This window comes from Podarcis tiliguerta, assembly GCF_965153285.1.
Source record: "Podarcis tiliguerta genome assembly, chromosome: 3".
In the NCBI taxonomy this organism is placed as follows: Eukaryota; Metazoa; Chordata; class Lepidosauria; order Squamata; family Lacertidae; genus Podarcis; species Podarcis tiliguerta.
This window is the reverse complement of record NC_139536.1, coordinates 39,085,123-39,102,093: the sequence shown is the minus strand read 5'-3', so window position 1 is coordinate 39,102,093 and position 16,971 is coordinate 39,085,123. Positions and strand designations below refer to the sequence as shown.

General features: G+C 40.7%; 1 protein-coding gene across 1 annotated transcript in view; it reads left to right on the top strand.

The window, feature by feature from the left end:
- TTC27 (tetratricopeptide repeat domain 27) overlaps window positions 1–16,971 on the top strand; it is a 79,496-nt gene that overhangs the window by 14,995 nt on the left and 47,530 nt on the right. Inside the window, exons 7-9 of the mRNA XM_083432158.1 lie at window positions 2,646–2,782; window positions 3,582–3,694; window positions 4,532–4,598. Of these exons, the coding sequence (XP_083288284.1) occupies window positions 2,646–2,782; window positions 3,582–3,694; window positions 4,532–4,598 (317 nt within the window). The remainder of the gene's footprint in view (window positions 1–2,645; window positions 2,783–3,581; window positions 3,695–4,531; window positions 4,599–16,971) is intronic.

The following is a 16,971-nucleotide window of genomic DNA, read 5'->3' as shown; positions in this document are numbered from 1 at the left end:
AACTCTGATTGATTTAAACCTGCCGAGTTTTCAACTACAAGGACATTTGTCTTAATATAATTGTCCTCACGGAAGTTTCCTGTGAATTCGTGCCAGAAAAGAGTGGAAGAAGAATTGTACAGTTTAATTTTAAAGAGCATGTAGCACCTGCTGTACTTTAAATTATTTAGTGTGTTGATGTCAATTGGCAAGTTACGCACAACTTCCCAAGGGTGCCATAAGCTAAGTTAACACGGTACAGCTCTTGCACAGTCCAAAACTGATTTATTCTGTGTCAACTTAGAGCCTAATAAACATATATTGAAAACCAACAATTGTTATATTTTTGGGTACTTCTAAAATTTGGAACTGGTTCAGGTTGGTCAAGAGCCATTGAAAGTTGGGGCCAAACTGGATGTGGCACCAAATGCATCTTGGCATTTGAGGTACACATTTTTTTGTAATGTAAATTAGTGACTGATGGTGTTAATGGGGAATTTTCTCCCAATGAAAGAGCAGCTTCAGAGGGACCATTGCAGGGGAGGGGAGGGTTAAATTGCCATTCCACACTTGATCTCAATAATTAAGTCTTCCAGATCATATTTACATTAACATGCATGTTTTTTCAAATGCAAATATGCGTTTTATGTCACCTCTAGTTTGGCCTTCCGTTGGATAATCATGAGTAACATGTCAGTAGTACTGCTTCTTTATGCACCGTGAAGGCAACATTGGGTGTTCTTGTTCTAGAAAGAAGCCTGCTTAGTGGAAACTCCTGTTAACACATTTTTGAGGACATTTCACATTGTTGTGGTGGTTCAAAAATATATCATGACAGTCTGCCCTTAAATGCAATACACACTGTTTAAATCAGTAGCATAGGAGGAAGCTGAGTAAAGATCCAAAACGTGTGCATTTATTTATGGTCAGAGTGAAAGAATAGGTTACTTGGGTGTCAGTACCCAGATTAGTGAGGTTAAGTGGGACTTGCCAATGTCAAAGAGAAGATCTGTTGCTGTGGCCTCAGTGTGAGCTAATGAAGGTCTCTCGTAAGTGCTTTAGTGCTGAGGGTGAAGGGGAAAGGCTGTATTTTATCACAGTGGTGTCATGTCAGTAAAAAGCAAAACTAAGTCCAGGCAAGTCTGGATTTCTTTCAGCTGAGTTTGGACCCATCAGTAGGGAGAGTGGTGGCATCCAAATTCATAACAACAGAAGATGTTAATGCAATATGTTAAGAGCTGATAGATTTTGTTTTGACCCAGTTTACGTGCTGATTTACTAGAGAGGTAAACATCTGCTTTTGAGGCTTTGTGGTCTGACTTGCTGTAACTTGAATGAACACAAATTTAGTGTTTTTCAAAAGCATATTTTCCTGCCAATGGAAAGGAGAAAAGTATTTTCTGTTTCCATTCTGTTTGGGTTTTAAATGAGCATTGTCAGACTGAATATTTTATGAGTTAGCTATAAATCTGTACTCAACAGGGCTCAAGCTGGAGTAGCAATGATCCATAATTTAGTGGTGCCACCGTGCTATAATTAGAGAAGCTTGCCTTATAATGTGGCCAAAACTATAGCATCTCTTTGAAACTGCATGGTAAAAATAGCCCCCCCCCCCCAAGTGCTTTGCTTAGTTTCTTGAGTATGATGAAATATGATAAACAACTTATTAATTTTGTACTTAGCTATGTTTGTGAAATTGTAATTCCACTTGGGATACATTTTGGAGGAATAATTATGCCTAATTGTTTTATTATAATTTAATTCTAATTACTATATAAGTTACAGCTCCACATACATAATTCTGTATTTTATTTGAAACCTGAACTGTCAAGGCTCTGATTCTATCTGGCCACTATCAGAATCTCTGGAAACTGTTGCTGCAGTCAATATATTATCCAAGCCTGCTGCTTATAAGTTCCTAAAGCAGTATAATTGAGGAGAGCACATTCCAATTGCCTGATAATCTCTCTCAGTGCTAAATGGGGTAGAAGATAAAATGAAACCATATTGGACCCCATAAGGCAGGGATGGAACCTATGGCCTTGCAGATGTTGTGGGACTCCAAATCCCATCAACCCCAGCCAGCATGGCCAATGGACAGGATCAATGGGAACTATAGACCAACAACACCTGGAAGGCCACAGGTTTCCTCAGTACTGCTTCCTGGAACCTGCCTCTAGGAAGTCTGTAACTACCACAGATTAGTGCCTCCTCTTTTCCCAGATAACATGAAGGATCATGTTAAACGAGAGACACCCTCAGTGTAGCAGTGTGTCCTTCTAACAGTAAGCTTTAATTGTGAAATATACTTATCAAGTGTGTTCAGTCATTTATTTAACTAACAGTACAGCTTATATTGGAAAAAGCCACTGTTTATTAATACGTATTTGTGCTTTGTTGTAAATTTTATTTATCTACTATGACATTTATACCCGTCCTTTCCTCTGTAGGGAACTCAGGATGGCATATATGCTGTTTCTAGTCCATTTCCCTTCCAGGCACTGACCAGACTTACACCTGCATAATCTGTCCGCAAAGATGTCACATCTTGTGCCTTGAGAACGTAACCTCATACTCTGTGAAATATGTATATGTGTCTCTTAAATTGTAACTTTGGTATATGTAACTAGAATTTCTGTTTCCTCTTGATGTCTAACTTTCTGCAGGTGCCCTGGGAAAAAGGACAAGATTTCAGGAAAAATATGTAGCACAGCTCATATTAGATGTTCAAAGGGAAGATGGCATCCTCCTTCCTCACCGTGAACTTAGTCCAGCACCTTCCCCACTTGAAGATTTAACAAAGGTATAGGATTTTTTCTTTTGAAGTGTAATGTGCTGTTCAACGTAAGTAGATTGCCATGATTGCCTGTGTATGTCTTACAAAAAGGAATAAAGGGGACTTTGAAGGCCAATAGAAATTAAGACTGCATTATGTGTATGAAAGGTACAGTTATAGTAGCATTTCTTTTATAATGTATAAATCTTACCTCATTTTGTGCTGTAAAATGGTAATGACAGATTTTATATATACAGCATGTATGTATGTATGTACTTACTGTGGTGGATAAATCCACAAAGCTTTGGCCATTTTAGCAATAACTTTCCCGAAGCCTAATGATACACACACAAAATTCTTTCATACTGCTGTGTGGTTTCAGAAATATATTTGGTGCAACATCCTTAGAAAATGCTGCCAACTTAAATCAGAGAGGAGCAAGGGAGAGTGCCAACATACATGTGTGCTCACTTGTTTGTTTGCAGAGGCAGTTTCCTGTTCAAGAGCTTTGTGTTTGGGCTGGTGCTCTACTGATAAGCATTGCCTGTATGGTTGTTTGCCTTTCACTAGCAGTGACTCAAACTAGATTCAGACTACTGTGGGAAGGTGTGGAAACTGTATCCTGTGTTACCATGGATTTGATGTTCACAGCAGCAGTTTTCAAGGAACAGCCGTTGCTAATCTAGGGCAGTATTCAATGAAATAGTTGCATTTTTGGCAGAGTTCAACACCAATGCTGCTGTTAAGTGGTTTTTTTAATGTAATTTTCAAATAACTGAGCAATTTTAATGTGAATGATCACTTGTATGATTTTCCCCCCCAACAGAATTATGATTTAAATGATGACACAGTGTTAAATGAAATAAAGTTTGCAGAATCTCATCAGAACCAGATGCCTGACTTATGTGCAGAAGAGCTTGCTGTTATCCTTGGAATTTGGTAAGATGATATCTGTTGGTTCCACTTCGTCACTCTTTCAAGTGTATGGCTGCAGCAAAATGATTATTCCATAAAAACTTGTTGGTGAAGTACTTTTGGGGATGAGGTTAGATCCACACATGCACTCGCCTGTAGGGCTGGTTGAAGATTCCTTCTATTTGTACCTTCTTCACACAAAGCAGGAGACTAGGGGCCAGGTTAAGCTCAGTTGTGGAGCTATTGGAAGTCAATGCAATGAGTCCCATAGTGCAATGGAACTTCTCCCCCAAATCTGCTTGGGACAAGAGAAGGAAGATTATGCTATCTAGAAAGCAGAAATGTTTGTGCTGATGAAATGTTCTGCTTAGAGTGACATTGAATTTCGTGTGATTTGACTGCTCTTTCGCTTTAACAACTTGGTGTATTATAAAATATATCTGATCTGATAATCTGAAAGTTTTGTACGTGATATTTATAGCTGCCTCACAAGTTTTGAAAATGAATTTCAGAGTGTTTATATTTAACAGACAGTAAAATCTGACTGATTGGCAGGTGTTGGATTAATTTCATTAATCCCTCTTTGGAGGTTATTCTCTGGGCATCTCACCTTTTTCTTCAGCTGGACATCTTAATTATATATTAAATCTAGCTGAAAATGTTGTTGGCTATTGTGTATTGTATTTTTAATATTGTATTGTAATTGTCAGACAGCTTAATGTAGCAATAATTGATTAGCAATAATTTTATTTAGCTGATTTGTACCCAAAATCTTCATCCAAAGTTGCCTGATGTAATTAACAATATAAAATGCAAAAACCAGTAAGGCTCAGAATGTTATTTTCTCCCCCTTCTATGCAGCATAGACTTTCAGAAGAACAACCCGGTTCATAAGCTCACAGAAGAGGAGCTGCTTGCTTTTTCATCAGTAAGAAAATTACCTATCTCCACTTGCATTGTGTTTAAACATTGTTTAATTGCTTCTCCCTCTGCACATAGTAGAAGGAGCAACCAGATTGGGCCTTGGTGGTCCCACCTCCATCAGTATCTCCTCTTGTTCATGGGATGGTCTGAAAATGCCTTCTGTGCCCATATTGTTGAACACACAGAGGCCCTTGTGCACAGCTGGAAATCCTGGTTGATTAAGTTTCACAGTTGTGTGGAGGGATCTGTATAAATTATGCAAAAGTGTTTCTTAAATCACTTTTCGTTTGCATCGCAAACTGTTCATGGCTCTCTACCAGGTGTTGGGAACATCAGTCCTGTGTGTGAAATTGTGGCCCTCCAAGCAAGCCCCTCTGTCTGGCTCTTTGAACTCTTCGCCAGGCAGACCCTGCTTCACACCTCAATGTTTTTGCCTGGCTGGAATGTGCCCTTGAGCACTGACAATGCTTCTTGCTTGTCTGACAATAATAACAATCCTCCTCATCATTTATTACTGATACCCTGTCCATCTGTCCGGGCCTCCCCAGCCACTCTGGGCGGCTTCCAACAGAATATTAAAAACACAATAAAACATCAAACATTAAAAACTTTCCTAAACAGGGCTGCCTTCAGGTGTTTTCTAAAAGCCAGATAGTTGTTTATTTCCTTGATATCTGACGGGAGGGTGTTCCACAGGGCGGGTGCCACTACTGAGAAGGCCCTCTGCCTGGTTCCCTGTAACCTCACTTCTCGCAGGGAGGGAACCGCCAGAAGGTGTCTGGGCAGAACGATGGGGGTAGAGACGCTCTTTCAGGTATACTGGGCCGAGGCCGTTTAGGGCTTTAAAGGTCAGCAGCAGCACTGAGGGGTGTGCAAGTTTTTAAAAACTAGCCTACTGTACAAAAGTAAAATGTACATACCGTAGATTCCGGCGTATTAGGCGACTGGGCGTATTAGACGATCCCCTAAATTGGCAGCTGCAATTTGGAGGTTCATCTTATAAGCCCAGTCACTTAATACACTGGGCAGCTCCGTCCTGGGAGAAAGCCACCCGGCGCAAAGCAGAGCCCGCCGCCGGCTGCTGCTGCTTCCGAAGCAGCAGGGTGTGTGTGTGTGCTCTGCGCTGGGCGGATTTCGCCTGGCGCGGCGCTCGCAGCAGCAGGCTTTCTCCCAGCGCAGAGCCCGCCACCCGTACCCAGCATATAAGACGACCCCCGACTTTTTAACCTCTTTTCCGTGGTTAAAAAGTCGTCTTATACGCCGGAATCTGCGGTATGTTGCTGCAACCATCACTAGCAAGCGGCCAGAAGAGAATGTGGCCCTGAGGAAGAAGGGTCCCCCATCCATGCATTATGCTGTTTGTCTAAAGTGCCATCTTCAGTTTGTGTGTGGCATGTAGTCACATTCCTAATAGTTGTATGGGAAAGCAATCTAATCCCACGAGCTAAGTGTTACACTTGGAGTAATTGCCTGACAAAATTGTCTTGGACAAATTGCTTTACATGCTCAATCCCCAGTGACCAGGAGTGTTGTTCGGTGACAGAGATTACCTAGTATTTTGACAAGTTCAAATACATGTCCAAAAGCTGTTCAGAGTTCAAAGTTGTTTCTGGGATCGGTTCGACAGGCTTTGGGGGCTGATGGTGGGTGACTTGGGGGAAGCTGGAAATGTGGCTAGCTTCCAGCTTTTGGTATGATACTACCTTAATGAGCACATTTATCAAAGAAGTATTCTTCTCATGGTTGAAACAGAGAAAAATGTTACAGTATTTAGAAGCTCCTTTATATCCATAAGAATTCCCATCTATCTTTGTATTTTGCTTTGTGCACCGTTTCATTACTGGAGAAAATACAGCAATTCTCCCCCAAGTGAACTGAATGAGTGCATTCTGGTTTCCTTGATTTCTATTCTAGCTGTTTTAAAATTATGAAACCAGAAAGGCTCGATTAAGAGGTTGGCTTTATGAATTGCTTTGTTCCTATGCCTGCTAAAGCATTTGAGATAATACCGGGGAGGAAATGGACAATAATAGCCACTCATAGCAGAAATGTAGGCTTGTATATATGGTATTTTTCATACCCAGTTTTATTTGTGTGTCTTGAAGTATTGAAGCTGTTATTTTGGGCAAATTCTTCTTGTAGGGAACATGTATACTAAAAGAAGTCTAGAGAAGCTTAATCCAAAATACATTGTGTAGACTTTAAGGTGCCACTATACTCGTTTTGTCTGCAAATTGCTAGCATGGCTGCCCCTCTGAAAGTTATTACTACTGTGCCATCTAGTGGCTGATTATTTGAATACAAGTGCATCAGTGCACCTTCTGTCGCTCAGTGAAGGAAATTTCAAGGAAACTTTAGCTGCCCTTGAGTGATGTATTGCCTGTCATCAGCCATTATATTTATTGCTAGTGTTAATACTGATCATATTATTTGTCAATTCGTTGATGCAGAAATTGGCCATGGGGGAAGAACCTTCTCAAAGCATCTTACTTTTTGTACTAAGTGTCTAACCTTCACTGTACTTCAGGAAGTTGTGGAAAAATAAAAGGCAAGTTTCTAGTCCTCAGGTGCTTTTGGTTAGAAGCCTCCAATTATATTTGCCAACACAGTAAGCATCCTCTTGGTTTATGCAAAAAAATTAATTACAGAAAGAGAGTTTTTCAGTAAAGCCAAGATTGATGTTTAATCCTAGCTCCTCTAACATCATATACACTGTTGTGTGTATGTGTGAGCAGGCATCTTCTCAGCCTACATGTGGATTCCTAAATCTGCAGGCTGGTTAGATGGTTGTCATACATTCATCTGATATCTACTTAAATATGAGACGTTTCAAGATACCTTGAAGCATCAGCATCCATACAGCTCTTTTTAAAATGAGCCGTGAGTCACCACTTCATTATGGGCATTGTAGCTCAGATTCCCAGTAACACAAAAATCCAGATCAAGGTTGGTGATGTTTTGATGAACCCAATGACTTTTTTTGCATGTATTGAACACCTGCATTTGAACAAAAGGCCAGGGGAAATAGTGAAGGGTGGGTAATTATTATTATTGTTGTTGTTGCTTCAAGAGAGGTCCAACTTAACTTTCAGCAGCCTACGTTCCTTCCATACCCCTAGTCTTTCTCAGGGTTTTTGAGTTGAGCTGGCTGTTATCACTAGAGGAAGTCGCAGTCTTTTCTCATCAGGAACCTTAAGTTTCAAATTATATTGGTTGGCCACTTCATTCAATATACACTTGATTTCTCTTATTCTCTCCCTCCTCGCACTCCATAAGAGCTGTGGCAATCCATAACTCACAGTCTCCTCCATCACCCGGAGTCTGGAATACTTATATCTTTCATTTAGCTTTCCTTTCCCAATAATTGGTAACAATTCCCAACTGTATGGCTGTTGCTTCCCCTTTTGCTGTTCACCTGAGTCTCCTGATCAGGGTGGGGGAGGCCTATATTTCCATCCCCATCCTTTCAGCATGTTAGCCAACTTCCAGCCTGGCCATGTTTCTTCTTGGCCACAAGGCCCAAACGGGCTGAAGACGGGAGGCATTCACAGACAGTTCCTTGGAGGCAGCGTATCCGGTACTTTATTTATTTCAAACATTTGTACCCCCTGTTCCAGGTGGCTTCTAACTACAAAAAGGTGAATAATATTGCAACATTCAGAAGCAAAGGTTTTTTTTTTAAAAAAAATGGGATAGAAGCATACCTAATCATATATTTTTTTATCCATTATGTGTTTCTGTTGCATGTGAACTGCCTCACGCTCCCTGCTGAAAACAAAATATATAATTGCAGTTCTTGCTGTGCAGCAGTAGTGGGGAACTTCTCTAGTCCAGCAAACTAGACTGTGGTGACTTCAGGCCAGGTTTGAAAGGTGGGTGCTGCTGCCCACCTGCCAATTACTTGTCACAGCAATAACAACAAGTGGCCTTTTCTTTTGCCATCAGGAGTCTTCCGAAGTCCTTTTCATAGCTCTTAGAAGAGGAACTTCTGAAGATCTGACAGAAGCCCTGCTCAAAGTGGAGAGCTAGATAGCACTTTTGAGTGGAGCGTCTGAGGAAGGCCCATTGGCACTGCCTTCCAACACCCATTCAGTCAAGTCTAGCTCTTATCATCCGTTTGCTATGACATCAGGTGTAGGGCAGGTGGGCATGGCTTTGCCCTCAGGGGCAAAGTGGGGAGACCTGTTGAAGCCTTCATGTCAGAAAATTTCCACTCCATACTCTAGAGACAGTATTGATAGGGACCCACACCTAGGTAAATAGATTTTTCATACTTCATCCGCAATCCAGTGAGCTGTTGTTGTACTGTAGGCAGGAGTTGCTTTGATCTACAGCAGAATCCTCTGCCACAAATTGCTCCTGAAATTCCTTGAGCTTCAAAAGCAACTTTATCTGTGATGTGGAAGGGCTTGTATGGATTCTTGTTTCGCAGATAGTTGCTCATTACAGACTCTCCCCCCCCCCCCCCGCTGCCACTCAGCGCTGCCTAAAACTCTGCTGTGAGGGATTGTAAAGACCTTTTCAAAACAGCATGCCAGGTTGTATGGGGTAAATTGGAATGAGCATTTTCCTTCACAGCACAAAGAGCTCTGCTGGTCCATAGGATCTTCCTCAAGTCGATTTGTTTGTTTAATTATTTTTTGTTTAGAGTTCTTGTAAACCTCTCAACATTTAAAAATTCCAAAGTATTATGTAAAGGATAAAATGTGCAATAGAAAATGGCATATAAAGGACACAGGATGCAGTTTAGTACTTTTCACAATGACCGATACAAACGTCTTTAGCATACGCTGAAAGCAGAACATTGTGAGGGCAATTGAGGAACAAAGCCAGAGTCAAAATTGGTTTTTAATGAAAAATCAAATTACATACAGTTTCTAAAACAGTCTGAAATTTTCCATATAATTCTGTTTTTAAAGATAAATCTGCCCTACTGAGCTTTTATCAGTTCTTTTGAGATTGAAACTGGCGCCTTAATATGAATGGATTAATGCCCTTGGAAACCATTAAGAGCAGTTTTTAAGGAAATAATTTTAAAAACAACTGAAGTATAAATACAATTGTAATGCTGATCTTGTATCTATTTTTATATTGTCAACTTAAATAGAAATAAACTTAAATCAGTTTGTCCTTCTCGTTTTATTACATTTGGCCATGCTTGAGGACCCAGGGATGAAAACAATTGTGCTTTTGATAAACTCAATTTTAATATCTTAAAAGTATATAGAGCAAGTCACTGTTTTTCTTCATAGTATATAAATTTGGGCTAGAACACTAGCCCGTGTTCTTTGTTCAAATATTTCTAATTTATACGGGAGACTTTTAATAGTATTACAGTTTAAACTTTTTGTCTTTATATTCTGTTTCTGCTGCTTTGCCTCCACTTGCTTGGTGAAACATAGGAAAACATTTTAAAAATCAGATAACGGTATTAAAAGGGGTAAGATCAAGGGGACGAGAGAGCTGTCAAAACTGATAGAATATTGTCTGGTTCAAAGGTGAACCAGATGGTGAAAATAGCTCTGCATTCCACTTCGTTGATCCTTATTTTTCATAAGTGTTCAAATCCTGTTGACATATGGGAAGGGAAAAGATCCCATACATACTTTTTCTCACCTCTGCACCTCCTCTAGTCTGGATACATTTCATAATTTCCCTAGAGACTCCATTTTTAAAGAATCTCTCTTAGCAACTATTGTATTATATAGGGTGAATTAACAGGGGTGTGTTGTTATTTTTTTTTTAAAGTGGGTTGGCTCCAAAGAAACATGAAAAGAAGGAAAATATCAGCTAATAGTTCTTGCAAAACCTTTCCTAAGAGTTCACTTAGTTGTATATTATGTGGTCCCTGTAGTAGTTTCCATGCTTCTGTTTGGTGGGGAGGTTTTGCAAATAGAACATATTTTCTTACAAAAGGCTCTAGCATAAGATATGAAACAGCCTTTCAGTGAGTAGGACATCTTCCGCATATAGACAGGCACCTTTGTATCCTTTGTATAAATACAAAATGAATAAATTCAAATGCAGGTAAATCTAATTTCTATGGGCACAAAATCTCTTCTTTTTAAGTAACACTGTGCATACCGTCTTGGTTCCCATCCAGGAACACACTGATAGTTTTTTGAACTTGCAGCACTGACAGGTCTAGAACAGAACTATCATCTCTCAGTGCTGTTTAAACAGAGGCCACTGAGTTGTATGCTTGGTTTTGCCCCTGATATTGCTGGGATTCCCCTTCCCTCTCCATATGTGTTTAAGGTGAATGTTTACAGCAGAGACACCCTGATTTCCCAGGGGTTTTTAATTGTGGGGGTAGCATCCTCGGGTATCAAACACAAGAGGATCTGGGAAGAACTGGGTGATAATTTGGACAGGCTAAATAGCCTTGAAGCCCTGCTTGTACCCATGGTGAGTAATGCCAGAATAGGGCTGTGGTGTTTGCCAGTCGGCTGTAATGCAAGGCAGGAGGAAGGGAGCCCATCTTGTGTCCTAGTGGCACATCAGAACAAACAGCACAAGCCACATCTCTGGTTCTAATGGGAGTTTAGCAGAGAACTGCCTGGCTGAGCCCAGTGTCCTTTCTTGCTTCCTGCCTTACCTAACAGCTCTTCAGTGTTATGAATTGCTCCAGACTGAAGCCTTTCAAAGAGCTGATTTGCTCCTGTGAGGTGGAGTCCCAAACTCGCCAACCGCCAGTGGCTGTGACATGAGTACTACTGATTGCTGTTACTGAATGTGCCTTCCCCAATGCACTTCACTTTTTGTACACCTGCTAAGAATAACCTATATGTTCAAACCCATTTGTCTGGACTAGAAGATTGTAAAAGCACCACTGCGGAGGTTATAGGTTAGGCAACATTGTTTGGAGAAGCATTCTGTCCTTCTCTACATGTGTTATAATACAAATAATTCTAATGAAATGAGCTTGGTGAAGATCTCACACGAAAACATTGGCTGTCCTTTCTCCCTTCTGTTAAACTTTTTCTCTCTCCATTCTGTCTTTGTGCTTTTATGTCACGCCAGTTAATTTGTGGCGGTCTTCTATTCCCGAAACCTTAGCAATGTAAAATGCTGGAACTGTGTGTGAAATTAGGCTTCCCCTGACAAAGCTCTCTTGTTTCTTCACGCTTTCTTTCCTTATGTCACTATTTTCTCTGGCAGCCTGGTAGACAACTGGCCTGGTGTGTACCTAAAGATCTTCTCCCTCTCGTTTGTCTTTGGCCAGCTGTATCTTCTGTGAGTCATTTGGTCAGGAAAGACTTTGACTTCTTTATAGCATGAAAACAGGATTACAACAGAGTGCTGTTTGATCTGGCATAGTGTTTTAGAATGCTGAAACAGTTCGTTCTTTAAAATGTCTCACTTTTCCAACCTTTCGTCCTGGTTTACCCCAGTCTCTGGTGTAACCATAAGAGGTGCTTTTATGTTCTGTCTTAAAACTGAAGTTTCAAATGACATCTTAGGAATTTTTCTTAAGATAATTCTTTTTTCCACTTGATTATTGGTGGCTCATGTATACTGGAGAGGCCTGAGGAAACACTTTTAAAGAACTTTTACATATGAAGTCTATCAACTTCCCTTTTTATTAAGTTTTGTTGGGCAAATGATTTTGGTGTACTGGGAGAATGGGTTTGTTCATACATGGGGGATCCACAGTTTTGCTCACCATGTTGAGTACCAAGAGAGCCTCTGGCCAGCATGATTCCTAGGCCTCCTCCTAACTCTGAAGTTGCAGGAACACCCCCAGGGCAAGTATTTGACACAAGTCTCAATTTGTGTTGGCTCTGACTTGTTTGGTGTTCTGGGTGCCTGGCAATGGCAGACCAGCTAGTGGGGAAGGGGGGTGGAGTAATTTTTTAAAATTTAAAAAGGAGAAATGGCTTGCACTGAAATATTGCAAGTACTGATTAAATCTGAAGCATGGCTGACCTTATTGAAATAATACATGCTTTGTTCCAGTACACTGTCTAAAACAAATAACATTAGAACAGTCTATTTAATATTAGAGAAATGTTAAAACTGTTTTTAAAAGGTGTAGGACAGAAATTAATTCACACATTTTCTTTCTAAATGACTCGCTCGAAGACCTCTTCATTTCCAACTCCATATTCCCCCGGGATTAAGTACATTATTAGCACGCACTGCATTCATTTAGGAATTCCTGTTGTACTGTCAGCTATTGTCTATGAAAATCCTTGAACTCTGGCATTGAAAAGTTAAACCCTTTTCATAGAAATCCAAATTCCTGATTTATTGCTGTTGAGATTGGGCCTTCAGAAATACATACTGATGCACTATGATGTGGTATGGAAGGCTGCGCTTGCTTGGTTTCAGGAGCTGGTCCAATCTAAACATCTAGTTGGGGTGGGAAGACAGTGTTGCAGTCAAACATGGCTAAAGTGGCTTTCAGCCTAAGACAGAATAAATGATATGTTTGGAGTAAGGTACATGTTGGTAAAATGGCTCAGCTCCACTTGAAGTGCAAATGGAATCCACGCCTTGTGTAGCTTTAGCCTTCACTCATTATTGAAAACCAATTCTTTAAACAAAATAGTGAACGGACTCATTTTCCTCGCATGAAAAAAAAGGTTAATTGCAAGTCTCTTCTGATGAAAAACATATTCCAGAACTGAAATGTGTATTGAAACCCTGTCAAAAATGAATTAAGATTCCCAATAAGAGCTGTAAATTTCCCTGGTCTTGGCTGTAAAACTTTGGCACTGCTTTGCAGCAAAGTAAAACCAAGAATAGTTGATGCCAGCTATACCACAATAGCTTGTTCATCTCCTAATGTTGCCCATGAACAGGATGTAAGTCTCTGTTATAAAAGGTATTGCAAGAAAAATCCTAGAGGCTATTGACCTATCAAGAATAATCTGCACTAAAAGGTGTAGGCAGACGCAAAAATGTTGGCATTACTAAGTATGAATTTTATATATGAAATGAGGATAGCCAACAAGGTGCCCCCCCCCCCAGTGTTGTTAGACTACATGTCCCATTATAGCTCACCATTCTGGAGGGCATCACAGTGGCTACCCTGATGTAGAATATTACACTCCAAGGCACTTGAATATTTTAAAACACTTAGATGCCTTTCTTCTTAATTATTGGCCAACGAATCAGCTGAAATGCTATCTAAAGCTACCTGTTCTAAAGTAAATTATCAAATGCAGCTTTTGGAAGCTAAGATACTGGGCACAATTAAATATGTCAGCCTGGATCAAAGCAGCTACATAAACCAATTTCTCGGATGTGTTTCTGAAACAGCAGTTTCCCATCACATGTGGCAACCCATCTTTTAAAACTGAGGACAGTTTCAAAACAAATGTGTGGCATAGTTTGTAAGACTGCCGGTAGAATGTGAGGCAGTCGATAATCCCACTGGACACACACTGGCTGCCCCTTTCCTGTCACTTGGCTTTTCCCACTGCACAAGCAGCAATGCAATGCAGAAACAGGATCCAACAGTTAACCATGGCTTCCCATTATCTACAGATTCAAAAACTGGTTGTTTCCAAACAAGCCAAGATAGGAAGCCATCAAACAATGGTTTCACATTTTGGCTTCTTTTCAATCCTAGTTTGTTTTGCCGTTCACGTGACACAAGGAGCAAAGTAGCTGGAAAGAGGCTGCCCATAGGTGCCAGATCAGTCAAAAGATGTCAGCTGCATTGTGTATGTTGCTGCGACGTCCATCTGGGTCCAGCATAGGCATTTTGGTTGATTGCAAGGGGTTACCACACAAGTGTCTGTCAGGCTTTGGACACTACATTACTCCCCAGTGGATTTTAATATAGTTTTGATAAGACACCGAGAACCATTTGGACAAATATGACTGGGACTCTGTATTATTGTTTTCCTGGACTACGTTTTGTGCTCCGTTTTGCGATGCTTTGCCGGACTGATGGGGTGTGAACAATATGAACACAGCAATAATGGATTTGCATATCGTGATTTGGAGGGACATAGCAGTATCTATAAGTGATTCCTGTGTTGGGACGGAATGTACTTGGAAATGGGGCAGGTGACTTTTGCTGCTTCTCAGTGTTTCCAGAAGCTCCACTTTATATGGGACTATAGGCAGTGCTTGAATTATGGTAGGGGAAAGGTAGCCCCAGCCCCCAAACTACCCCAAACTAGCCAAATCATAGCTCGGCTGCAGCCTTCTATAAAAGGGTACTAAGGTGGCTGTTGAAAAAGGGTAAGCAGGTAGGGCCCCTCTAATCTCTCCACTCATGCAATTTGACTTCCCCCCCATCTCTCTCCTTGTGTGTCCCTGCATTCTGCCAGATCTGCTTTGGGTGCTCTACAACCCTCCAGAGAAGATTGGGGAGGTGTGAGCAGTGCACAAGGGAACAGAGGGAGGGAAAGTTCCATTGTACTGTATACTTTAGAAATGTGTGTTTGTTTTTTTAAAAACCTAACAAAAAACAAAGAGCATTGTGTTTGGCTCTGGCTACCATATTCTAAAATTGTTGTCGGCAGAAGCTTAGATACTAAAAGTTTGAGAATGCAATAGAAAAGAGACTTACAGGACAAAACTAAGAACCAGAGTTGCCCAGTAGTTAAAAAGATTGCATTATAGACAATAACTAAGAGGTAATAGATATATGTATATGAAAGAAAAATCTTTTAGGCTGTAAGAACAGTCGAGCAGCAGAGCGTGCTGATGATTGCAGAATTGTCTTTTCATGTTTGGTGGCTTTAGCTTTGGGATTCTATCTACAATGTAGGTGCTTGGCACTTGCTCATGGAGATGACTTCCTCATCAAGTGCCATAATGACTCATAGCCCGTTCTTCAGCTTGTTTGGCTTTTAGTAGCTGTGCTTGTGCTCCTGCCATTTATGCATTGACTCATGTTGTCATTCTGTTACTAAAGTCAATCCATTTTGTTGCTATCCTCTTCCCTTCCTTCTGTGTCGCGTCTAGCAAAGATCATTAGATACAGTAACCAATTTCAAAGTCTGACCAGATATTCTCCCCCTTTGAAAAGTTTCCTGGTTGAAATAATTGTTCAAGGCCTTCCTATCCAGTGCATCAAGATATTGGAGGCAAGGCAATAAAGCGTCGTGCTCCATAACTCTTAAAAATACCTCTTAACTGTAAAATTAGCAGAATAAAACCAACGGAGTGTAAAAAGTCTTGAGCTGCTTTAGGTAACTGCAGTCCATTAAATACTGGGTCTGGGACAATCATACAATAGTCATGCTATTACTGCCGTGCTTGCAAGGATTATTCAATAGCATTTCAAATTTTCATCGTCCGGCAACTCTCATTTATGATGGTCGCTTCACCACACTGTCAAGATAGCAGCCAGTGAAAGAAATGCTTCCATGTAACTGGGCCATTGAAACAATCTCTTATTAGCTTTTGAAGTCAAGAATTGTGTGGACACAGAAGTATGTCTCGAATAATGGGCTTGGATCCTAAGACGTGCAAACTGAACTGCAGTTCTACTGTAAAGTTTTCCTCCCTTTCCTCATCAATGCAGCCCCTGAATAGTGTAGGCCAGAGCTTTCCAAACTTTTCATGTTGGTGACCCGCTTTTTAGACATGCATCATTTCACGACACAGTAATTCAGTTTGACTAGCAAACCGGAGGTTAAATTAACCCCTTTCCAGTTCCGACAGGAGCACACGAGAGCCAATGTGGTGTAGTTGTTAAGAGCGGTGGACTCGTAATCTGGGGAACCGGGTTCGCTTCCCCGCTCCTCCACATGCAGCTGCTGGGTGACCTTAAGCTGGTCACGCTTCTTTGAAGTCTCTCAGCCCCACTCACCTCACAGAGTGTTTGTTGTGGGGGAGGAAGGGAAAGGAGAATGTTAGCCGCTTTGATACTCCTTCGGGTAGTGATAAAGCGGGATATCAAATCCAAACTCTTCTCTTCTTCTTCACAGTGAGCATTTGCGCAACACACCTACATACTGTAGCCGACACACTAATGTGTCACGACACACAGTTTGGAAAGCTCTGGTGTAGGGTATGGCACAGTGGGGAACCTCTGGAAGGGGGTACCTTATATGAGTGGAAGTACATTTATGCTTGCACATAGTGCTGTTAGATCCAAACCATTCAAATTTGATACAGCCTTTTGTTTAGCATTTGATGGTTTCCTTCAGTGGCAAATGGAAATGTTACCTCTTTTTTGCTATTTTTTTCTACCTGCAATTTAAGCAATTAGCCTTACTCAGCTAAAAATGGCAAATTATCTTCTACTAAGAAAGAGTACAGTTATTTACTGGTTCCTTTTGTGCCACATAAATGCATGAAATGCTATTTTGAAATGCATTGATACCAGCGACATAATACACAACTAATAATCTCCAGTATGTAGTTACAATTCTACAATAAATTAATGCTGACTTTGTTGTATTGAT